General features: G+C 45.1%; 1 protein-coding gene across 3 annotated transcripts; it reads left to right on the top strand.

Moving 5' to 3' along the window:
• LOC8085068 (sugar transporter ERD6-like 5) lies at positions 20,313 to 25,117 on the top strand. Of its 3 annotated transcripts, none has more exons than XM_021456891.1 (18): positions 20,313 to 20,613; positions 20,809 to 20,871; positions 20,966 to 21,055; positions 21,218 to 21,277; positions 21,405 to 21,470; positions 21,546 to 21,611; positions 21,693 to 21,768; positions 21,975 to 22,039; positions 23,122 to 23,214; positions 23,311 to 23,391; positions 23,472 to 23,556; positions 23,681 to 23,727; positions 23,805 to 23,867; positions 23,982 to 24,041; positions 24,131 to 24,184; positions 24,303 to 24,362; positions 24,460 to 24,574; positions 24,726 to 25,117. In XM_021456891.1, the coding sequence occupies exons 1-18, from the start codon at positions 20,449 to 20,451 to the stop codon at positions 24,863 to 24,865; spliced, it is 1,449 nt and encodes a 482-aa protein (XP_021312566.1). In that variant the 5' UTR covers positions 20,313 to 20,448; the 3' UTR covers positions 24,866 to 25,117. The 3 variants fall into 3 exon arrangements, with proteins under 3 accessions (XP_021312566.1, XP_021312568.1, XP_021312567.1); XM_021456892.1 differs by having other exon boundaries at positions 20,480 to 20,613; positions 20,684 to 20,871; XM_021456893.1 differs by having other exon boundaries at positions 20,471 to 20,885.

Below are 25,211 nucleotides of genomic sequence, written 5' to 3'. Positions count from 1 at the left end.
AACAACTCAACTAAAAGATCCGCTAAAGTTTAGCTGAATTTAGTTGTTTCGATCCAACAAAAGCTAGCTAAAATTTACCTGAGTCTACTATTAGCTGGAGGATCCAAATACCCTAGCTAAAATTTAGTTGCGACAACTTGTAACTAGTTAAAGCTTTGCTTTGAAATTTTAGCTAACTAAACTTTAGTTGGGTGGATCAAACATGCCCATACTAGGAGTAAATTTTGCGCGTGCCCAAGACTACGGTTTAATACAACACTTGATCTAACGCAAACTAATGCGACGTCGGTTGATAACTTACTTATAGACTATAGTGTACTTCTTCTGTTTTAGAATATACTCCCTTCATCCTAAATTATAAGTTATTTTAAGAAATTTGAAAAGTCAAAGCATCTCAAGTTTAACCAAAATTATAGAAAAAAACTGCAAAATTTTATGGTATCAAATAGATATACTATGAAAATATAATTAATAAAAAATCTAATGATACTTAGTTGATATCATAAATGTTATTATCCTATCATATAAATTTAGTCAAACTTGAGACATTTTAACTCTACGAGATTCTTGAAATGACTTATAATTTGAGATGGAGGGAGTAGTACGTTGTGACTTATATAATTTGTACTAAAATATAATGTATTCTGAGTGATGCCAACACTTTGATTTGACGAAGTTTGTTAAAATTAAAGGACAATGCTAAGGTACACCTTTACGTCTAAAGTGGTAATATTTCAAATAAATCTGAGCCGTTAAATTTTAGATTTTTAAAATCAATTAATTGATCTAAGAAAAGAAAAAAGAAAAAGAATGTATTTTCAAATCCCCTCATGCATGGGACGGCGGCCGGCCGCATGGCCCTTGCACGTCTTTTCTTTTAGTATGTTATATATAAATAAAACATCAATGTGTATACAACAACTATTCAGTTATTAAAAGTTACGTTAATATATAAAAAATATCATTAATTAACACATTAAATGAGACGACGTAAACTTTGTAGTGACCTAAAATATGTCACGTATATTAAGCATGCAAGATGGCACGTAAAATTTTGTGCATGTTGGACACATACACACATCATTTTCACGTCACTTTGAGCACATATACCGTAATACGAGTTACTTCTCTGCAACTAAAATATCTAAAACTATTCCGTCCACCGGGCAACCTGGTGTCGCTCGCTCCAGGCCCCACCCGACACTCCGCATGCGCGCTCGCTATCACTTATCAGTCTCCCAGCCAGACTCCTACCATCTCCTCTGGTCCGCTTGTGCGCTCGCTCTCGGTCTCCCAGACTCCTCCTACCAGCTACGCGCCCCAGGCTCCATCCTGCCCACCTCGCTCCTCATGGCCTTGGTAGCCGCCAGGGTCCGTGGCCCCTAGCCTCACCCCCGCCCACCTCGCTCCTCACGCTCACGGTGGCCGCGCGGCAGTCGGTGGAGGCCGCGGTGCTCCAACGCTCTGCATCGCAGAGCAGGAGTGCCCCACTGTTCGATAAAAAGGACTGGCCTTGCTGTTTGATGCAGAGCCGTAGACAAGCTGACTGACGCTAGCGCTTGCACCCCCTCCCTCCAAGCAACAGCGCTCGGCCCCTCCCGGCTGCCGCCGGCACTCAAGGCACTGCAAGGCGATGTGAAGGAGATGGATATGTTTGGCCTGATGAGGACATGTGTGGGCGATGCGGAGGATGATGAGTGCAATGGCGGTGACCTAAAGGAGAGTAGAGGAAAACAGGGAGACCTAAAACTCGTAACAAAAATTGATGCTAATTATTGGATAAGGCAGTGCGCGTATAGTGTTGGATTGTTAAGCTATTGATTGGAGATAACATGAACCAGTCAACTTGGGGAATGCAGGCAAAATCCATCTATGTTTTCACTTCTTTTGCAATAAAGTGATTTGCTCATTCTGCTTTGTTAAATGATCGGTAACTTATGAATAGCCTGTTTAGTTGTCTGTTGGTTTATTGGGGTGATCTACCTGAAAAACTTGTGTTTTGTTGTGGACTGTTTGATATAAAATATTATCATTATTTTTGTTTGAGATTGGTCCAGGTAAATATACCAATTAAGGTTGCTGCTTCATCAACAGGAATGCCCCCATCTCCCCTCCTCAAGTCTTGGCTCCCCTCCTCAAGTCTTGGCTATGATTAGAGAAACTGCTGCTGATGCACTTAATGTTGATGACAGTCCCTACCACAAGAGTTCAGTGTCTCCAAGCAGACCACTTCTCAGCAATCATTTCTAAGTGCTGGCTGGAGATGGAAGCTGCAACGAACATGACCAGACAGACTGAAACTTCGGCCCCTGCCCTTGTGGGTTTCACGTCTCTATGGCCATGGCGTAAAAGCAACCATTGGTACTGGACGAGAGATGAAAAATATTGGAGGATCATATCTCCATTGTAATCTAAACTGCTTAAATATTGATGGTAGATTTTTTATCATTGGCTTCAAAGGAGGCGCTTAGCTAAAGTGAATTGCAAGTTGGGCTTACAAGATGTTTGACCATTTTGTTTTGGTTGCCTATGTCTGAACTCGAATGGATACCATAATGCATGCAAAGTGTTTTTCCATATATGATAACTGGAAAATATGAATGATGGTTTAGATTTTAACACCCGTCGCAACGCACGGGCATGATCCTAGTGAATAAAAAAATATGTAGTTTATGTTAATTAAATTATGCTATATCTAAAGTTGGAAAAAATATTTACCACATTCAATGGATCATGAATGCATCAATTAGATCTAAAACGATCTTTATCTCTAAAGGTTTTTCTGATTTGTCATACTTTCCAAAATTAAAAATTAAATAAATATATGTTTCATATATTACCTACTAGGAGGTAATAGTTCATTGTGACCGTCCGATTGAAATAAATAAATAGCTCACTGTCATTTGGGTACACCTTAGCAAAGCCCAAAACTAAAACTATAATTAAAGAACTTCTTAAATGGGTTTAACCTATAGGTACATGTAACGTTTGAGTATTTACTAAGTTGTGTCAAAGGTTTTCAAAATGTGTTATATTATAGGACAAAGGACAAAGGAAATATTAGTATAGAGATACTTAAAATAATGACACTCTATTGTTATGTATAATGTAAAATAAGCATAATACTAGAGTACTTTTTTCGGCAAGTCTAGCGCCCGGACGTCCGGCTCTAGTCCTGCGTCCAGACGTGACCGGACGCAACTTCTGTTTGCCCGCACCCACTTCAATCGCGAGCGTACGCTTTTCAATAAAAAAACCCGCACCGCACGCAACCACGCCCATCGACCATCCCTTGTCGCCCTGGCTCGCCCATCACGTCGTCCACCGCCCATCCCTCATCCGTACGGACGCCCTGCTGGCTCGCCCATCGCACCCACCGCCCATCCCTTGTCTGTACGGACGCCATGATGGCTCATCCATTGCGTCCACCGCTCATCCCTCGTTCCGTACAGATGCCCTGCCGGCTCGCTCATCGCGTCCATCGCCCATCCCTCGTCCGTACGGATGCCCTGCCGGCTCCAAAAGAGATGACGCAGCACAAGGTGGAAGAAGAAACCGATCTAATTTTGAAACATCCAAACTTAATAGTTGCAACATAGCCTAAAAGTAGTTGAAACACTTGAAACACGCTTATGAAACACTTAGAAAACACACCTGAAACACACTTGAAAATCCATTGCGGCTGTAACACCCTAGGTGTTAAGCATGCACTTAGTCTCATCAAAGTCATGCATAAGCACTCTCATCAATCATAAGCATCATGAGCATGTCATTCTTCTAAGAATATGATTTTATGTGCATCATTTCATAAGTTTTAAATATGTTAAAAATGTGGTGCTTGTTTCAAAAATTGTGAAATATTCAAACTAGGTTGGTTTATGTGTAAGAAGAATTAAGAACATTTTTGTGCAATTTTTGGAGCTATGGAAATTGAGAAATGGAATTTATACAAAATATCCAAAATAACTTTATTTAAAAACCTAGAACTAAGTTTTAATTTGTAATTCAAATTCTAATTTGGTCTTACCTATTAAAGCAAAGTTGTAGAGCTTTTAGTTTGGCACCACTTTGCTTTTGGGTGAAAATGGTGAAAATGATTTGAAAATGGTCAAAATGCTTTTGGAAGAGGATTTAAGAAAAGAAAATTTAAAAAAAAAATGGAAAAGGGAAAAGGGGGCGCTAGCAGGCCGCGGCCTCGCTTCTGGCCCACTGGCCGAAGCCGGCTCGGCCCGCCCGCGCTCTCCCCTCCCCCTTCCCCGCGCTCGAGCCCGCGTCCGCGCGCGGACGGCCTCGCCGCGACGCCGTGGCGCGCCGGCAGGACTCGGCCGCCGCGTGGCGGGCATGCGGCAGCGAGGACGCGCCCCGGTCGGCCACCAAAGCGCCCCGGTCGCGCTCGCCTCCGCCCCCGCTCCCATTTGCGCCCCTCAGCTCCCTCTCTCTCGCTCTCTCGCCCTCGCCCCGCACGCGCAGAGCGCCGCCGTCGCCATTGGAGCCCGAGCTCCGCCTCGGCTGTTCCTCCCCCGTGCGTGCGCCATTCTTCAATTAGTTCTTCCCCGAGCTTCGCCCTCGCTCCGCCGTTGCGAAACGCTCATCTGAGCGCTCGGTAAGGCACGGTGAGCCCCGCTCGCCCTCGCTTTCTTCTCCGGCGAGAGCACCGCCGCCGCACGCGTGGTCCGCGCGTCTCCATGCCTTCCGGTGCTGCGTAGTTGGCGCATCGTGTTCGCCTTGGCATCCGCGATGCTCGCAAGCCCCTCCAGCCACGCTCTACCGAGCCGGCGTCCCGTACCGACAACGAGTAGCGCCGCCGCTCCGCCATGGCCGGTGGCGAGCCTGCTCCGGTCCGTTTTAGGCCGCGCAAATGGGTGCCCTAGGTCCGCCGTGAGCCGTAGAGCGTGTAGAGCCGCTTGATTCGCCGAAAGGGGTCGCCGACGGTGAGCTCCGGCTCGCCGGAGCTCCTCCCCCTCTGCGCTCTGACCAGCGGGCCCGGCTGGCAGGCGGGTCCGCTCGTCAGCGGCCGCGGGTGCACTGCACCGGGAGCACCTAGCAGGTCTCGGGGTGGATTTGATTTGTTTTCAGAAAAATAATTTCCAGGAAATGATTTAAATGTTCAAAAATCCATATCTTAATGAATATAGCTCCAAAAATGGTGAAATAAATTTTGGTGTGTTCCTTATTTCCAGATCTATAGCCTAGTATGATTGCATGTCATGTTTGAGTAACTTTCCTATAAGAATATAATTAATCCATGTTTTTCCTAAACTTGGAAAATGCATAGTAAATAAAATAGGGTTCAGAAAAATGTAAAACTTGTTTTGCTGGCTCTGCATGTGTGTTTAATCACTGAGAAAATATTGTTACATATTATTTGGTGTATAAATGAATTTAGGGTAATTTAAATGCTTGCATGGCAGTGCTTTATGATTTTTAATAATTAAATGGGTCATGCAATAAATCTGGAAAATTTTGTGGGTATTTCTTATGATATTAGATAAATTGTAAAAATGTGAAATCTGTTGTTTGACACTTATATCACGGTAGGGTGATTATACTTGCCTTATCCATTAATCTTGTGATTTTTGTGGCTCAAAATAAGTAACCAAAAATTATGAAAAATTTACAGTAGACTTTATGATTAGCTAGTAGTCTCCTGTAATTTTTCTGGAGTTTATTGATGAACAGAATTGCATGTGATTTTTAATGGGCTTAGAAATAAATAAAGAAAATTATGAATGGTTGTGTATGTAGGTTGAATGGACTAAGTTGGGTTTGGTGTATCTTTAAAGCATCATGTAGGTTGCTGATTTCATTTGAAAAAAAATAATTGTAGAAGAGAATGCAATAGATGCTTAATCCAAGTGCCTGTTCTTTGATGATGTTGCATACATTGTAATGAACATGACCAGGTGTATCATCCATGCATCATGTCATGGTCCTTTGGCACTTTCTCATACAAGCATCCACTCGGGCATCTCGCACTCCACTCATGAGCATATATGCATCATACAGGCTCGCAGGAGAACGAAGTGGGACCCGAGGAACCCGAGGAGATACAGGAGCAGGAACCTCCGGAAGCACAGGAAACCGGAGAGGAATTGCAAGAGTGTCCGGATCACCGACCCAGCACCTTGAGAAAGGCAAGCCCCGGAGCATTCTAAGTCTCCCTATTCTCGCTAACTCATATAAAGTGTTATACTTGTTCTACTGTATTGCATATTAAGTGATAGGAGTTGCCTGATACCGTTGCTGCATATGTACTCCTTGTTATCCCTACTCGTTTATCTACCTTGTCCTATGTAGATAGGCGCGGAGTCTATGCTTAGCTTGCTTAGTCCGGTAGAAGTCGGGTGATGTCCTGTCACCTGCGAGATATAGGTGTATACCTGCTTGATTAAGCAGTGGTTGCTTGGGGAAAGAAATAACCAAGTGTGAAATGTAATTGGAGACCGGGCAGGGTCTTTTGGTGGGTTGCCCATAGAGCCCCTGCCTGTGTCGATTAAGGACCGATCGTTGACGGCCCTCTTGTCATGTTGAACGCATGTCCCACATTTAGCTGGAAGGATAAGTCGTTCCGACCGCGAAGCCTGAGCACTATCCGGGCCGGGAATCGGCCCGATGTACGCGCTGTATTGGTGATGGTTGAGGAGAACGACGAGGGCGCGGCGCGCAACCTTGGTATACCTTGGATACCTCGGTCGCCGGAACGGTCCTCGGGTACGGGCGGTGCCTGTCGAACCCGCGAATTGGTCCTGGATAGTGCAACACGGTGACCTGTAGCTCACTTGATCAGTGAGTGTGGTTTGTGTGGGGAATAAATTCGCCAGCTGGTTAGAAATCGATTCGAATCGCCATCGCTCCTGGATAGTGAGCACTTGACATGAGCCCTGTCCTCGTAGTAAGGACTATGGAACACTTGGGTTATAATGGTGAATAGTTTTAAGAAATACTATGATGAGGTACTATCATAGTCTCATACTTGCTTGTAATAGTGCAGGTGCAAACCTAGACGATAGGTAATGATACTTTCAACTTGAGCCAATTAAAAGAAGAAAGACTTATGTAGGTTATGTTAGCGAAATACTGCGGTTTTGCAAAATGGTCGTCAGCTACCCCACTATATAGCCTTCATGATCCTTGATGAGTCTTTATTTTAAGTTTATGACGGGTAAGTCTAGCTGAGTACCTTCTCGTACTCAGGGTTCTATTCCCATGTTGTTTTGCAGATGGTCAAATGTACTATGGTTATTGCATCCTCTGTCTGTACCCAGCTATGGGTGATGACTAGACCAAGGGCGATGGTCACTCCGTCTCTTCTTTTGCTTTTGTGGGAATGACCGAACTATGGCACTGTATCAGACTTATCGTGTGTGTTGTAATTTCAAACTATGAAGCTTCCGCTACTTGAAGAACTTGGTTTGTAATAACTTTAAGCACTCCGATGTATTTTATGAATGTTGTAATCTAGATGTACTTGTGGATGGCGACCGCTAAACTTATTACGATCTTGGCTGTTATGTGATGTGTGGTTTGAAATCCATCGAGATTTCACGGACTACCGGGATTATATGGGCTTAAGCGTGATAGTTCGACTATGCAAATGGTCACTATTAGGCTTAATCTCTTATAATTTGGTCGGTTCTGTTACAGCTGGCATCGGAGCAAGGTTTAGCGAGTTACTGTTCATAAGTACATTCTAAACAAAATCTAAACCGGGCTAATGAAGGATTTTGGTAATTAATAAGGATCAAGGTGTTAAATTAAGTTTTGGAAAATTATCTAGTGTGCCATGGTCATATCCTTTATGCCCAGTTAAGGACTCTAAGGTGGCTAGTTAAGTACTGACTTGGGGGTTAATGCATCATATTTTCATTTCGTCGCTCATACGGCGTGCAAATAGTATGAGTGCCATTCATTTGAGTGGTAATGTATGGATCAATTCTTCCTCTACGCCATGGTAAGTGGGAGTTGTGAGAGCATGATCGGATACACTGCCGGTCTAGGGGAGTGTTGTCAGGTGCTGTGCCATGCGCACATGTTGGTGTGTCTTGGGAACAGTACCGCATGCTGGGAATTCCGTCCTGAGAGGCGATGCCGTCAATAGGGCGATGATGTGGGTAGTGGCACGTCACATGCATGGACGGGTGTCTGTGTATGTGAAGTGCATGGTTTTAAATTCTTGCTCTGCATGATCATATTGTGGGTGGGCTGAAATGAGTTTTCTGCAGGTACACTAACCCCGTTCTCGCTTAGAACGCTAGTTACGTTATGAGAGAACGTTGTGTGCCGCCGCATATACCGCTTAGTGTTAACCTTTGTTTCTAAGTTTGTGAGATCGTAAGCTCGTGCATACATCATGTTCATTTCATATCATTGCTTACTTTCCCCCTTAATTTAATCTGTCCCAATTCTAAATAAAATAATTAAAGGTAATCCTCACTCTTACCCACGGTATTCCATTTGCAGCAGATGGCACGCACTAGGCTCACCGCTCGCAAGTCCACTGGTGGGCGGGCCCCTCGCCGTCCGTTGGCAGCTAGGAGCTCGTGACATAAGAGCAAGTTCCTAGAGGAGTTTGGGATGCCCACTTTGCTTTGGAGGGTGCTCAGTTCGATGGGGTATCCCGAAGGAAGGGAGCCTCGCTACTATTGGGATAAGGAGCCGCTTGGTGATGAGACCCTGGTGGGGATCGAGGCAGTTGTCCCTACCAGTGGAGGAGACCCTGCTTGGGGCGGTTGGGTGTACGAGTCCCGAGGTGTCACGCCTTTCCACGGTGCCAGCAGGGCAGCTTTCGCAGTTCTGAGGGACCTCATGGAGAGGTTTCCACAGGAGCTGGCCCACACCTTCGCTGGGGTGTTTCCCCGGGGTGACCCTTACACTTCGGTGTGGGATCAGTCCGAGGTGAATGCTCTAGAGAGGAGTGCGGATGAGGACCAACACAGTGACAGTGCAGCTATGAGTGCCATGTACGCGTTGATGAAGACCTATGGAAGCCTGGAGCGTTGTTTGGGTCGCTTGTCCGGGTCTCTCCTCACCGTCCAGGATGAGAAGCGTCAGTTGCAGCGTGAGTTTGACTCTAAGGTTGAGAGGCTACAGGCAGAGTTGGCTCGTGTGACCAGAGAGAGAGACCAGGCAGTCCAGAAGAACAGTGAGCTGAGTCAGGACCTGCTTGCAGTGCGGGAGCAGAAGGACAGGGTGACTACTGCTCACAGGAACAGCGAGCGCATGCTAGTCCATGTGCTTGGACAGAGGAATGAAGCCTGGCACGAGGAGGACACTTTGAGAGCCCGACAGCTGGAGCTAGAGCAGCAGCTAGCTAATGCCGAGGAGTACAATGAGAACTTGCATGAGGAGATCCACCAGCTGCATAACCAGCTCCACCCTCACCACCTGCCTGGAGCAGCGGAGCTAGACTCTGAGGACGAGATGGACGCGGATCCCGAGATAGGAGCAGCTGCTAGTGGTGACGAGGATGAGGATGGCTCTGGCATGGACAGTGATCATAGCGACTAGATGCTAGGGCTCTAGAGCTAGTCTTTCCTCTTTTGTGATGTATGTTGCATGGCATGTCATGTACTTGTGGATCTGGGCTGTGCAAGACTTTATGAGTTGATGCTGAAAGTCCAGTGTATGTATGCTGGCAAGTTGGATGTACGCGAACCTTGTTGCGTGAATGTTAAGTAATCTGTTAGTGATGTTGTGCGTGGATGATGAGTTGTTGTGCCTTTGTTTATTGTGTGAATTTATTCCCTCAGTAAATTCAGTATGGCACGATTTTACACATTTTCTACCGGTTGATGGCAACTCCTAACGATTGCTTATCATTGGCGTATGCAGATGGTACAAACACGTGGCGGGGGTAACGGCAACCCGGGTCTTGGAGCAGGTACATCCGGAAATGGGGCTCAACAGAATGAGGACCGAGCGCCAACACCACCACCACCTCCCCCGTACACTGCGGATGTGTTTTTCGCGCAGTTTCTGGGAAGCCAACGCAACATGGAGCAGATGCAGCGCAACATGGAAGAAGCTTTGCGCAACATAGCTGACAATACCCGTCGTGGGGATAATCAGGGTGGCCGGGAGGTCAACCAGTACAGTTCGTTCAAGGACTTCATGGATACCAAGCCACCAATCTTTAAGGAGGCCTTGGAACCGCTCGAAGCAGATGAGTGGATCAACACCATGGAGCAGAAGTTTCGTCTTCTCCGAATGACAGAAGAACTCAAGGCTGAATATGCGGCACATCAGTTACAAGGACCCGCTGGGATTTGGTGGTCCCATCACCGTACCACCTACCCAGAAGGGACCCCAATCACTTGGAACCGCTTCACCACCGCTTTCCGGGGAAATTACATTCCTCCTGGTGTGGTTGAAATGAAGGTTGGGGAGTTCATGAGGCTGTCCCAAGGGACGAAGTCTGTGAAGGAGTATCTACACGCTTTCAACAATCTCGCTCGCTATGCCCCTGAGTTTGTAAACACGGAGGCTAAGAAGATTGCTAGTTTCCAGAGAGGTTTGAATCCAAAGATGCTGAAGACCATGGGTACAGGGGCCATGGCTACTTTCAATGCCTATATCAGCGACTGTCTGACCCAAGAGAACAATAACAACAACTACAGTGCATCCAAGTCTCGTAAGAGGGCTTTTGAAGCCGGATCATCTCAGTCCAGGGCACCAGTGGCAGGGCGACAGCAGTATCGTCCTCCTGCCCCGGGTGCTAGGTTCCGACCGCCGCAGAGAAGGAACACCGGGCATCCAACACAACAGAAGCCGTACAAGGTGGCGATAGCCCCTGCCAAGCCAAAGGCAATTCAAGCTGCAGCACCTGCCGCCAACAATGCGCCCAAGGGTCCATGCTATAACTGCCACAAGATGGGGCACTTTGCTAAGGAATGTCCCTACCCCAAAAGGCAGCAGCCAACCTATCCAGCTCGTGTGCACCATACCTCGATCGAGGAGATTCCGGAAGGAGAACCGGTAACAGCTGGTATGTTTCCTGTCAACCAACATCTTGCAGTTGTTTTGTTTGATTCTGGATCATCGCATTCATTCATGAGCCAAGCATTTGCACAAAAGCATGATCAGCCAGTTACTGAGTTAGGTTATGGCTATCGCATCAGCTCAGCTGGAGCCGATGTGTTGACTAATAAAACGGTAACAGGAGTTACCTTGGATATCAGTGGCCGGAGGTTCCGTGTAAATCTTGTGGTCATGCCAGGACTGGTTTTGGATGTCATCATTGGAATGAACAAGATGACTGATTGGGGCGCGGTTATAGATACCGGGAACAGAACTCTTTCCCTTAGAGACCCGCAAGAAAAGGGGGTGCTTCAGGTCAAGCTACCTAGACGGTTGGACTTCGCCAGTCTTTCATGTACAGTACAGGTAGTCCCTCTAGAACACATACCCGTGGTATGTGAGTTCCCTGATGTGTTTCCTGAGGATTTACCAGGACTTCCCCCAGATAGGGAGGTAGAGTTTGCAATCGAATTGATACCAGGTACAGCACCAATATCTAGAAGGCCGTATCGGATGCCCCCAAATGAACTCGCTGAGTTGAAGAATCAACTAAAAGAGTTGCTGGATAAAGGGTTCATCCGGCCAAGCTCGTCGGAATGGGGTTGTCCAGCGTTGTTTGTGAAAAAGAAGGATCAGTCGTTGCGCATGTGCGTGGACTATCGTCCACTCAATGCAGTGACAATCAAAAATAAGTATCCCTTGCCAAGGATTGATATCCTGTTTGATCAGTTATCCAAGGCAAGAGTGTTTTCTAAGATAGATTTGAGATCTGGGTATCACCAAATCAAGATTCGTCCGCAAGATATCCCGAAGACTGCTTTTTCCACCAGATATGGGTTGTATGAGTATCTTGTCATGTCCTTTGGGTTGACGAATGCTCCTGCATACTTTATGTATCTGATGAATTCAGTCTTTATGCCTGAATTGGATAAGTTTGTTGTGGTGTTTATCGATGATATCCTGGTGTATTCAGAAAATGAGCAAGATCACGCCGAACATCTGAGAATCGTGCTGACACGGTTACGAGAGCATCAGTTATATGCCAAGTTCAGCAAGTGTGAGTTCTGGTTAAAGAAAGTTCCTTTCCTAGGGCACATTCTGTCTGAAGAAGGAATTGCTGTGGATCCATCAAAAGTGCAGGAAGTCATGGACTGGAAGGCACCAACTTCGGTCTCGGAAGTTAGAAGTTTTCTTGGTCTGGCCGGGTATTATCGTCGTTATATACCTGACTTCTCCAAGATTGCTAAGCCAATGACAAGTTTGCTACAAAAGGACCATAAGTTTGTCTGGACGGAAGGGTGTGAGTTAGCCTTCCGCACCTTGCGAAAGTTGCTAACCACTGCTCCCGTTCTGGCACAACCTAATACAGAGAAGCCTTTTGATGTGTTTTGTGACGCATCGAAGAGTGGCCTCGGGTGTGTGTTGATGCAAGATGGCAGGGTGATAGCTTATGCTTCCCGACAGTTGAGAAAGCATGAAGTCAATTACCCAACGCACGACCTCGAGTTAGCAGCTGTGGTGCATGCTTTGAAGATTTGGAGACATTATCTGCTGGGAAATAAGTGTCACATTTATACCGATCATAAGAGCTTGAAGTACATCTTCACGCAGTCCGAGCTGAATATGAGGCAACGACGGTGGTTAGAGCTAATCAAGGACTATGACCTGGAAGTTCACTATCATCCAGGCAAGGCTAATGTAGTAGCAGATGCTCTAAGTCGTAAACCACACTGTCAAGTGGTTCAACCGTTGTTTGAAGATGGGTTCAATCTCATGCATCCTGAGGTCTTATGTCATATACAACTCAGTTGTTCACTCGAGAGTCAAGTCATTGAAGGTCAGAAAACAGACAAGGGTATCTTCCATATCAAAGAAAAGATCAAAGATGACCCAAAGACTCAGTTTCGGGTTGATGAGAAGGGGGTCTTGTGGTTTCAACAGCGGTTAGTGGTCCCGAAGGATCGGGAGTTGAAGAATCGCATCATGGATGAAGCCCATCTCTCTAAGCTTTCTATTCATCCTGGCAGCAGCAAAATGTATCAAGATCTAAAGCCCCACTTTTGGTGGACCAAGATGAAGAAAGAAATAGCCGCTTATGTGGCCCGTTGTGACACGTGTTGCAGAGTTAAGGCCATCCATATGAAACCTACAGGTCTGTTGCAACCGTTATCAGTTCCGGAGTGGAAATGGGAAGAGGTCAGTATGGACTTTATCACGGGCTTACCGACAACCAGGAAGGGGAATGACTCGATTTGGGTAATCATAGATCGATTGACCAAATCGGCCCATTTCATCCCTGTGAAGACTCGTTACCGACCTCCTGAGTATGCCGATATATATATGGCTGAGATTGTCAAGTTGCATGGTATTCCCAAGACAATCATATCAGATAGAGGACCGCAGTTCACCGCTCACTTCTGGGAGCGCATGCATAAGAGCTTGGGGACCAGTCTGATAAGAAGCACGGCGTATCATCCCCAGACTTCAGGTCAAACCGAGAGGCTAAATCAAGTGTTAGAAGATATGCTGAGGGCCTGTGTGCTATCATCCAGGGGATCGTGGGAATCATGGTTACCTCTGGCTGAGTTCTCATACAATAATAGTTATCAAGAGAGCATCAAGATGGCCCCGTTTGAAGCTTTGTATGGTCGAAGATGTAGAACTCCGTTAAACTGGGTTGAACCTGGTGAAAGAAGATACTATGGTATCGACTTTGTGAATGATGCCGAGAAAAAGGTGCATATCATACAGCAGCATATGCAAGCGGCACAGTCACGGCAAAAGAGTTATGCGGATAAGAGAAGAAGGCCACTTGAATTCAACATAGGTGACTATGTGTACCTCAAGGTTACGCCAATGAAGAAAGTTCAACGTTTCCGAGTTCGAAGCAAGCTTGCACCCAGATATGTGGGACCGTACCAAGTGCTAGAGAGGAAAGGCCCAGTGGCCTATAAGATTCAGTTACCTGAAGAGATGAGCTCGATCTTTCCGGTCTTCCATGTGTCGCAACTACGGAAATGTTTGAAAGTGCCTGAGCAAGGAATTGAACCTCGAGGGATCAAGATAAAAGCAGACCTAGAGTATAAAGAGCAGCCAGTGGGGATTGTGGATACCAAGGAGCGAGTAACCCGAAACAAAGTTGTCAGAACTTATAAAGTGGTGTGGAGTCATCATGACGATAGGGATGCCACTTGGGAAACAGAGGATTACTTAAAAACAGTTTATCCAAAATTTCACAAGAAATGGTTAGTAACCCAAAATATCGGGACGAGATTTCCCTAAGGGGGGAAGGGCTGTAACACCCTAGGTGTTAAGCATGCACTTAGTCTCATCAAAGTCATGCATAAGCACTCTCATCAATCATAAGCATCATGAGCATGTCATTCTTCTAAGAATATGATTTTATGTGCATCATTTCATAAGTTTTAAATATGTTAAAAATGTGGTGCTTGTTTCAAAAATTGTGAAATATTCAAACTAGGTTGGTTTATGTGTAAGAAGAATTAAGAACATTTTTGTGCAATTTTTGGAGCTATGGAAATTGAGAAATGGAATTTATACAAAATATCCAAAATAACTTTATTTAAAAACCTAGAACTAAGTTTTAATTTGTAATTCAAATTCTATTTAGAATTTGGTCTTACCTATTAAAGCAAAGTTGTAGAGCTTTTAGTTTGGCACCACTTTGCTTTTGGGTGAAAATGGTGAAAATGATTTGAAAATGGTCAAAATGCTTTTGGAAGAGGATTTAAGAAAAGAAAATTTAAAAAAAATGGAAAAGGGAAAAGGGGGCGCTAGCAGGCCGCGGCCTCGCTTCTGGCCCACTGGCCGAAGCCGGCTCGGCCCGCCCGCGCTCTCCCCTCCCCCTTCCCCGCGCTCGCGCCCGCGTCCGCGCGCGGACGGCCTCGCCGCGACGCCGTGGCGCGCCGGCAGGACTCGGCCGCCGCGTGGCGGGCATGCGGCAGCGAGGACGCGCCCCGGTCGCGCTCGCCTCCGCCCCCGCTCCCATTTGCGCCCCTCAGCTCCCTCTCTCTCGCTCTCTCGCCCTCGCCCCGCACGCGCAGAGCGCCGCCGTCGCCATTGGAGCCCGAGCTCCGCCTCGGCTGTTCCTCCCCCGTGCGTGCGCCATTCTTCAATTAGTTCTTCCCCGAGCTTCGCCCTCGCTCCGCCGTTGCGAAACGCTCATCTGAGCGCTCGGTAAGGCACGGTGAGCCCCGCTCGCCCTCGCTTTCTTCTCCGGCGAGAGCTCCGCCGCCGCACGCGTGGTCCGCGCGTCTCCATGCCTTCCGGTGCTGCGTAGTTGGCGCATCGTGTTCGCCTTGGCATCCGCGATGCTCGCAAGCCCCTCCAGCCACGCTCTACCGAGCCGGCGTCCCGTACCGACGACGAGTAGCGCCGCCGCTCCGCCATGGCCGGTGGCGAGCCTGCTCCGGTCCGTTTTAGGCCGCGCAAATGGGTGCCCTAGGTCTGCCGTGAGCCGTAGAGCGTGTAGAGCCGCTTGATTCGCCGAAAGGGGTCGCCGACGGTGAGCTCCGGCTCGCCGGAGCTCCTCCCCCTCTGCGCTCTGACCAGCGGGCCCGGCTGGCAGGCGGGTCCGCTCGTCAGCGGCCGCGGGTGCACTGCACCGGGTGCACCTAGCAGGTCTCGGGGTGGATTTGATTTGTTTTCAGAAAAATAATTTTCAGGAAATGATTTAAATGTTCAAAAATCCATATCTTGATGAATATAGCTCCAAAAATGGTGAAATAAATTTTGGTGTGTTCCTTATTTCCAGATCTATAGCCTAGTATGATTGCATGTCATGTTTGAGTAACTTTCCTGTAAGAATATAATTAATCCATGTTTTTCCTAAACTTGGAAAATGCATAGTAAATAAAATAGGGTTCAGAAAAATGTAAAACTTGTTTTGCTGGCTCTGCATGTGTGTTTAATCACTAAGAAAATATTGTTACATATTATTTGGTGTATAAATGAATTTAGGGTAATTTAAATGCTTGCATGGCAGTGCTTTATGATTTTTAATAATTAAATGGGTCATGCAATAAATCTGGAAAATTTTGTGGGTATTTCTTATGATATTAGATAAATTGTAAAAATGTGAAATCTGTTGTTTGACACTTATATCACAGTAGGGTGATTATACTTGCCTTATCCATTAATCTTGTGATTTTTGTGGCTCAAAATAAGTAACCAAAAATTATGAAAAATTTACAGTAGACTTTATGATTAGCTAGTAGTCTCCTGTAATTTTTCTGGAGTTTATTGATGAACAGAATTGCATGTGATTTTTAATGGGCTTAGAAATAAATAAAGAAAATTATGAATGGTTGTGTATGTAGGTTGAATGGACTAAGTTGGGTTTGGTGTATCTTTAAAGCATCATGTAGGTTGCTGATTTCATTTGAAAAAAAATAATTGTAGAAGAGAATGCAATAGATGCTTAATCCAAGTGCCTGTTCTTTGATGATGTTGCATACATTGTAATGAACATGACCAGGTGTATCATCCATGCATCATGTCATGGTCCTTTGGCACTTTCTCATACAAGCATCCACTCGGGCATCTCGCACTCCACTCATGAGCATATATGCATCATACAGGCTCGCAGGAGAACGAAGTGGGACCCGAGGAACCCGAGGAGATACAGGAGCAGGAACCTCCGGAAGCACAGGAAACCGGAGAGGAATTGCAAGAGTGTCCGGATCACCGACCCAGCACCTTGAGAAAGGCAAGCCCCGGAGCATTCTAAGTCTCCCTATTCTCGCTAACTCATATAAAGTGTTATACTTGTTCTACTGTATTGCATATTAAGTGATAGGAGTTGCCTGATACCGTTGCTGCATATGTACTCCTTGTTATCCCTACTCGTTTATCTACCTTGTCCTATGTAGATAGGCGCGGAGTCTATGCTTAGCTTGCTTAGTCCGGTAGAAGTCGGGTGATGTCCTGTCACCTGCGAGATATAGGTGTATACCTGCTTGATTAAGCAGTGGTTGCTTGGGGAAAGAAATAACCAAGTGTGAAATGTAATTGGAGACCGGGCAGGGTCTTTTGGTGGGTTGCCCATAGAGCCCCTGCCTGTGTCGATTAAGGACCGATCGTTGACGGCCCTCTTGTCATGTTGAACGCATGTCCCACATTTAGCTGGAAGGATAAGTCGTTCCGACCGCGAAGCCTGAGCACTATCCGGGCCGGGAATCGGCCCGATGTACGCGCTGTATTGGTGATGGTTGAGGAGAACGACGAGGGCGCGGCGCGCAACCTTGGTATACCTTGGATACCTCGGTCGCCGGAACGGTCCTCGGGTACGGGCGGTGCCTGTCGAACCCGCGAATTGGTCCTGGATAGTGCAACACGGTGACCTGTAGCTCACTTGATCAGTGAGTGTGGTTTGTGTGGGGAATAAATTCGCCAGCTGGTTAGAAATCGATTCGAATCGCCATCGCTCCTGGATAGTGAGCACTTGACATGAGCCCTGTCCTCGTAGTAAGGACTATGGAACACTTGGGTTATAATGGTGAATAGTTTTAAGAAATACTATGATGAGGTACTATCATAGTCTCATACTTGCTTGTAATAGTGCAGGTGCAAACCTAGACGATAGGTAATGATACTTTCAACTTGAGCCAATTAAAAGAAGAAAGACTTATGTAGGTTATGTTAGCGAAATACTACGGTTTTGCAAAATGGTCGTCAGCTACCCCACTATATAGCCTTCATGATCCTTGATGAGTCTTTATTTTAAGTTTATGACGGGTAAGTCTAGCTGAGTACCTTCTCGTACTCAGGGTTCTATTCCCATGTTGTTTTGCAGATGGTCAAATGTACTATGGTTATTGCATCCTCTGTCTGTACCCAGCTATGGGTGATGACTAGACCAAGGGCGATGGTCACTCCGTCTCTTCTTTTGCTTTTGTGGGAATGACCGAACTATGGCACTGTATCAGACTTATCGTGTGTGTTGTAATTTCAAACTATGAAGCTTCCGCTACTTGAAGAACTTGGTTTGTAATAACTTTAAGCACTCCGATGTATTTTATGAATGTTGTAATCTAGATGTACTTGTGGATGGCGACCGCTAAACTTATTACGATCTTGGCTGTTATGTGATGTGTGGTTTGAAATCCATCGAGATTTCACGGACTACCGGGATTATATGGGCTTAAGCGTGATAGTTCGACTATGCAAATGGTCACTATTAGGCTTAATCTCTTATAATTTGGTCGGTTCTGTTACAGCTACCATATGCAACATTCGAATAGAACACATGCAAACATATGTGTAGAACATCTACAATATCAAATAAACACAATTGCAACATGCATTCGGAAAACACAAATGAAACATTACCGCTGAAATATCTGAAACACTCGAAACATACTACTGCAACATGACTCTTAAACGATTGCAACATATGCAACAAGTGCAACATCCCCCGATCTACTTTTGCAACATCCGTATGATTCAACTTCCACATGTCTCTGAAGCGATTGAAACAATTGAAACATAGAATTGCAACATGGAGAGAGAGAGAGAGCTTGACGTGGGGAGCACCATGGCCACCAGGATAGGGGGAGCTCGGGTCACAGAGTGTGAGAGATGATGCCACCAGGACTAGGGAGGATGCCGAGCGAGGGTGGGGAAGAGTGCCGCGCTAGGTTCAGCGGCTTCTGGTGGGAGAGGATGCCACGCCAGGGGAGGATGTTGTGCTAGGGGAGGGTGCTGGGGGAGAGGGAGGACGGCAGGGGAGACAGTGGGGCGAGGGAAGGACGCCGCGCCTTGACTCGTTGGGGGTGGAGGGCGCCGCGCTTGGGGTGGGGAAGGGCATCGCACGCATCAGCGAGGGTGGAAGGGCAACATGCGTGGGCAGAGTGTGGGAGAGGGCATCGCACCAGGCTGGGTTGAATCCTCTGGAGTTCGAGGAAGGAAGGCGGCGGCTGTTATTTTAAGAGGAAGAGTAGAGTCAAGTGGATAAGGATGCACCGCATGCGGATGGAGCACGTTCATCAGAAAAGAAAAGGGGCAGAGTGGGCGCGCGGTCCGTCCGGCGTGGACGGACGCCCGTCCTCAATCATTACCGTACTTTTTTCACCGATGGATACTTTTTTCACCGATAGACTATTTGGAAATTGAAGTTCTCTCTTATAGGATAAAAGTCTTCCTGTGCTACCCCTAGAGAGGGATTATCTTAACGAAGGACAATTTAGCTAGGATGAATTGAACTGGTAATCAAAAGTTTTTTTTCTGTGAATGCAATAAAATAATTAAGCACTTTTTTCTATTACTACCATGACAAGACTATTTTGGAACATTGTTCATATACCTTTTTCTCCTACTTCACCTCACAGCCCATCAGCATTGAGTGAGCTAATATACCATGTCTCTTACTCCACTTCATGGCAACATTAAGCTTATGCACCACACCTACACCCTCCCCATCACTCATCCCTCAACTTCTTCCACGTCTTTGGTTCCTTCCTTTAGCTTTCGCCTCCAACTCTTACAGTTCTATTGACTTTTTTTCCATAAAATTTATCACTGATATGACATGATTGTCATGATACCATCCAAAGTTATGATACCGAATGTTACATTTCAACGGTGCTACAGTGTCAATCTGTCTTCGCTATAGAAAGATTTCTATAATTTTGTTAAGAGCAATTTTAAGAGTCCCTCTATATCCTTCCTAATTGAAAGAAAACGCTATTTTGATAAAAAAAACTTCAACAACTTATTTGTTTAAACAAATATCAATATCTTTTATTCTAGATCTCTCGTTATCCAAAGATAAAGAATAAAAATAGCTCTCTAAAACCCACTTGACATATAAAAACATTTAAAGAATGAAAAAATAGAGAGCTGTTTTTGCTCAGATTAGTTTTCAAATGACGATCTAGAGAATGAGTTTAGAAAGGACTATCAGATGGTATGATCCTGACGAAATGACAAGTCATGGATGGTCCCATCTGCATTAAAATTATGGCGACTAATAAACTAGCCCGTAACTGCGCAATTAGCCCTTTCGCATCGATGAACGAAATAAAAAATGACAGAAAGGACAAGAGAGGAAGAAACGTACTCCCTCCGTCCGAAAATAAGTAGCGTTTTCGCTTTCCAAGAAATAACTTTAACTAAATATATAATAAAATATATTAATATTTATAATATATAATTAATATTATTGAAAGATCTTTAAGTCTATTTTTTTAACAAATTTATTTAGAGATATAAATGTTGCACAAGTTAAACGTGTGGCACGAAAACCTAAAACGATAGGACGGAGGGAGTACGAGCGTCTGCACATGTCAGTACATCGGTCACTAGTGGACTGCACCGATCCACGCCGGTCGTCGGTCGTCCTCGTCAGCTCAGCTCGAGAGAAACACTAGCCGACGGAGTGGAGAAGGAGAACCCAGGCCGGCCGCCGGCCCGATGGAGCACGAGGATCAAGAAGCGCAGAAGCCTCTCCTGGTCACCGCGCCCGGGAGAAGCGGTGATGGCTGTGCGTCCGGCGCCGCCTCGTCCTCCTCTTCGATTGCGGTGGTGGTCGCCAGCACCGCCGTCGCCGTCGCCGGATCCTTCGAGTTCGGCATCTCGGTAATCAAGCCCTTCTTCCTCTGTAGTGTCTGCTACAGCATGCTTCAAATTTCCTGCCTGTATGGAATAGATAACCAAGCTAGAAGACAATTAAGACCCCAAGAACTGGTGGTATATTCTGGCAACTGGCGAATCGTCAGCAGTTGGCTTGGCCGGGCAAGTTAATTTCGATTTTCGAGTTCTTGCATCCTGCAGGTCGGCTACTCGTCGCCTTCTCAGCCTGGCATCATGCGTGACCTCAACCTCTCCTTAGCAGAGGTACCCACCCTCCTGTAAGGCTGTAAAAGATTTGACAGAAAAGGACACGAGGTCCTGTTCGTCCGCAACTGACACAAATCTTGCTCGTATGCAGTACTCTCTCTTTGGCTCGATACTAACCATTGGAGCAATGCTAGGAGCTATTGTCAGTGGTACCGTGGCAGACCGAGTTGGTCGAAGAAGTGTTAGTGTTAATCTACTTTTTCTCTTTGAAAATAGTTCCCATAATGTGCACCTACGGCTACACAAGAAAGGAAATCACTTGTTCACTTTCCACTGGGCACTGGGCAGTGGACATTGACTGCCACAATATCGCCAAACTTTTCTTGTTTGCTGCCACATGCAGGCAATGGCGATATCAGATCTTCTCTGCATTCTTGGATATCTCTTGATAACCTTTTCCCAGGTCTTCTTCCCCTCCGCCCCTCTATTAGTGTATTTCAACATTAGTGGGCCATCAACTTTTGAGAAATGATATCTTCTGAGTTCACTTAATAAATCCTATAGTGCGATTTACGTGTATTCTCCCGTAGAATTTCTGGTGGCTTGACATTGGAAGGTTCTCAATTGGATGTGGAATTGGCCTTCTTTCATATGTGGTGATTATAATAACCTACTCTTTTGTGTTATCCCTTTCAAACGGATTTGGTCTGAATCTTGTAGCATCTGAACAGGTTCCAGTCTATATATCAGAGATAACACCAAAGAATCTTAGAGGAGGATTCGCAACTGTAAACCAGGTACTGTGCATGATCAAGGGAGAGTTCATTGCTGAATGTTCATAGCTTTATCTTAACAAAACAGCTTGCCTATTTATGCAGTTTATGATATGTTGTGGGGCATCACTTGCTTATGTTCTGGGAACTTTTATCACCTGGCGGACTTTGGCAATCATTGGTAAGAAAGTTTCTTGGGTACATCATTCGACCATTCCTAAATAAAACGAGTATAGATTTTAGGTGTGCATTAATGAGGAGCAGATATTGCACCAATTTTAGCTGACCCCTTTTTTCTTAACTATATCTACTTCAAAATTCATGCACAAGGGTACCAAGAGATTCAATGCATGTCATTGCATACAGATTTTAACTTTCCTATTGTAGGAGTGGCGCCATGTTTGCTGCAGTTGGTTGGCCTTCTTGTGACTCCTGAGTCCCCAAGATGGCTGGTTAGTAGCTTATCTGAAGTACTAATACTTGATGATCTTTTTTTTGGTTACATAATCATCCAAGTTTAGAACACTTCCCTTATTAGAAGTTTAGAACTAAAGATGACATTGCAAACTGAAATCATACATTTCTTAATAACGTCATGGAGATACAGTCATGTGAATATCATACAAGGATCATAAGAGCAACTCCAAGAGACTTGCTATTTGCTTCCGCATATTCCGATTTGGATATTTTGATGTAAAACATGCTTCCAACAGATTGTCTATCCCGTTGTCTAAAAATAGCCACTAGCTCCCTCGTTTTTCGCTCGGCAAAGAAAGCTAGCGGGCTCACTCGCCAAATGTCATGGGCATAAAGAGGGGCGCCGTAGGGCGCAAGTGTCCTAGTTGGGCCTTAAGCCCATTAGTGTCTCTTAGTTATTTGTCTATAGGAATAGTACCATATTGTCTAGGCACAAGAGGTGTTAGTCCTATGTACCTTTTATATTCAGCCCATGGGGCACAATGGAAAGCAAGCAATGAATTATGAAGAAACAATTCTAGTCTCCCTCAATCTCTCAAGCTCTTGGCAAAGCATAAGGCCTAGTTATCCCAAATACACCTCGTTCATAACACCAAACCATGCGTGAATTGTGCGGCAGGGTCCTCTGGACGGATGAGCAGCAGCCGTGACCATCGGTTTCCTCGTATAGTCGTATGGACGGAAGATAGGATGATGATAGCCTTTTGTTTTGTGATGAGTGGGCCCTTAGCAATTTTTAACTAGACTGTTGGAGTAGTCCAATTTTTTGGGTGGCCTTTTATTTTACAAAATAGCTAAATCATTAAGTTTAGAATATGTTTTTTGCTAATCTCTTGGAGATGCTCTAAGGGAGCAGATTTTGACATATAAATATTTAGCTTTTGGACTAAATTTAGAATCAGTTTTGAACTTATGATAAGATATGCATCTGGACTAAACAATGGAAAAGGGTAAAACCATCTCCTCTTCTGACCATATATCATTAGATAGAACACACAACTTCATAACATGGAAATCAGAACAATACCTGACGCAGATCATGTATGATGTATCTCAGGCTAGGTTCGGCCACCCAGGTGCATTTGAGGCAGCATTACAGAAGCTAAGGGGAAAAGCGACTGATATCTCTGACGAAGCAACAGAAATCAAAGTATGGAGTGCTTGACAGCTTGAGAATAAAAATAAGCATTCAACTTAATCATGCATTAAAGAAACATCTTGATAATTCTCTAATATTAGTATTCAGGATTTTACAGAAAAGCTTCAGCAATTACCAGAGTCGAAAATGTTCGACCTGTTTCGGAAGGACTATATTCGTGCTGTTACAGTAAGTATCTTTAATATGCCTTTCTTCCTATTAGGACATGTCTCTCTTGTTGTTTCGTGATGGATCAGGTCTGCGTTCAGGTTGGAGTAGGGTTAATGGTCCTTCAACAGTTTGGGGGAGTGAATGCCATTTGCTTTTATGCCAGTGAAATATTTGTTTCAGCCGGTAATGAAGAATGACTTATTTCCTTAGCTCGCATAAATTTGTTTTGGTCCTGACAAGAGATTTTTTTACAATGGATCGCCCTTGAATACTATGCTAATTACTAAGTGCCCATGCTACAAATCAGGTTTCTCATCAGGAAATACAGGAATGCTCGCTATGGTTGCTGTTCAGGTCTCTTCAACAAGACCCTAGTCTACTCATGTGCTTTTTACTGAATGTAGGTGTATAATTTGAGTACTGATCTGCAGATTCCGATGACCGGACTAGGAGTACTTCTAATGGACAAAGCTGGACGGAGGCCACTTTTGATGGTAAACAAAAGATATTCAGAGTTAAAAATTTCTCTAGTAATATAATGATATACAGTTGTCCTGATAGTGATGAATTATGACCACGGTGATAAAATGTATTCTACAATATTTCAGGTATCTGCAGCTGGAACATGCCTGGGTTGCCTACTAGTCGGTTTGTCATTCTTAGCTAAGGTCTGGTGCGATTTCATCCTGATAAGAAGATCAACAACTTCCCATTTGTCAGAACAATAAGTGTTAATTTTTTTTTCTTCGTGGAACAGGAACATCACTGGGGAAAGGATCTGAACTTAGTGCTGGCTTTGGCAGGCATTCTGGTACATTACTATTTCTTGTCTACTTTCCTCTAATACCTTCAGAGCTCTCACGCACTTTTGCTCGCGTATGCACACACACAAACTATTGTTCTGATGATTTTTATCATTTGCAAACCAGATTTTTGGCGGATCTTTTTCACTGGGTATGGGTGGAATACCATGGGTTATAATGTCAGAGGTACTTTCCTGCCATAAGTAAAGACAAAGGATATTACGGTCCAAAACAAAATTTTGAGAACAGGCAGATTCAAAGTATACTTGAATTGGACATGCAGATCTTTCCTATAAACATGAAAGGAGCAGCAGGAAGCCTTGTGACACTCGTCAGCTGGCTTGGTTCGTGGATTGTCTCATACGCCTTCAACTTCCTCTTGGTGTGGAACTCCTATGGTAAGTCAAGGCGCACCAAGTGGAATAGGATTTTGGTCAGAGTGTAGCATACTAGCACCCACATAAACATTGATGCCGGCAGTTTCATGACTCTGCAGCAACTTCTGAATTCTGATGATAGATATTTGTGTGTGGCTTGGACGGAATGCAGGCACATTCTTCATCTTTGCAAGCATCTGTGGGCTCACAGTTGTGTTTGTAGAGCGGCTGGTGCCAGAAACCAAAGGAAGAACCCTAGAGGAGATCCAAGCATCCATGAACTCATCCTTAACGCCCCCCTTTCACTTATGATTTGCTTGTCTAGTTTACATAGCCAAATACCTGGACGGGATGCGCATGTAAAGCTTCAGTGGTTATGTGGTTATTGTTTGTACACATACAAGTTTGTATATCAAAAACATATGCAGTGTAATAGATATTTCTCTCGCTCCCTAAACCATGAATTAGAATTCATACACAAAGTTCTGGTTCCATCAGTTTGTGGATCCTGCGTGACACTGATTGTCGATTTATACATTGATGTGGTATAGGCGTACAAAATTATATCCATGTGTACAGAAAAAGAAATTGTGTTTTCCCTTGTACCAGTTTGCTGCTTCTGTGTGTATCTGAAGATGACAGTATTTACTACAAGTTC

Source organism: Sorghum bicolor, chromosome 3, assembly GCF_000003195.3.
Source record: "Sorghum bicolor cultivar BTx623 chromosome 3, Sorghum_bicolor_NCBIv3, whole genome shotgun sequence".
In the NCBI taxonomy this organism is placed as follows: domain Eukaryota; kingdom Viridiplantae; phylum Streptophyta; class Magnoliopsida; order Poales; family Poaceae; genus Sorghum; species Sorghum bicolor.
Note: the sequence above shows the minus strand (reverse complement) of the source record. Positions and strands in the feature narration are given on the sequence as shown.

Excerpts from the sequence above, each read along its gene's own strand:
- LOC8085068 (XM_021456891.1), top strand. The coding sequence starts at position 20,449 with ATGGAGCACGAGGATCAAGAAGCGCAGAAGCCTCTCCTGGTCACCGCG. Across the intron at positions 20,872-20,965 it reads TCAACCTCTCCTTAGCAGAG|TACTCTCTCTTTGGCTCGAT; the intron begins GTACCCACCCTC and ends GCTCGTATGCAG. Across the intron at positions 21,056-21,217 it reads ACCGAGTTGGTCGAAGAAGT|GCAATGGCGATATCAGATCT; the intron begins GTTAGTGTTAAT and ends TGCCACATGCAG.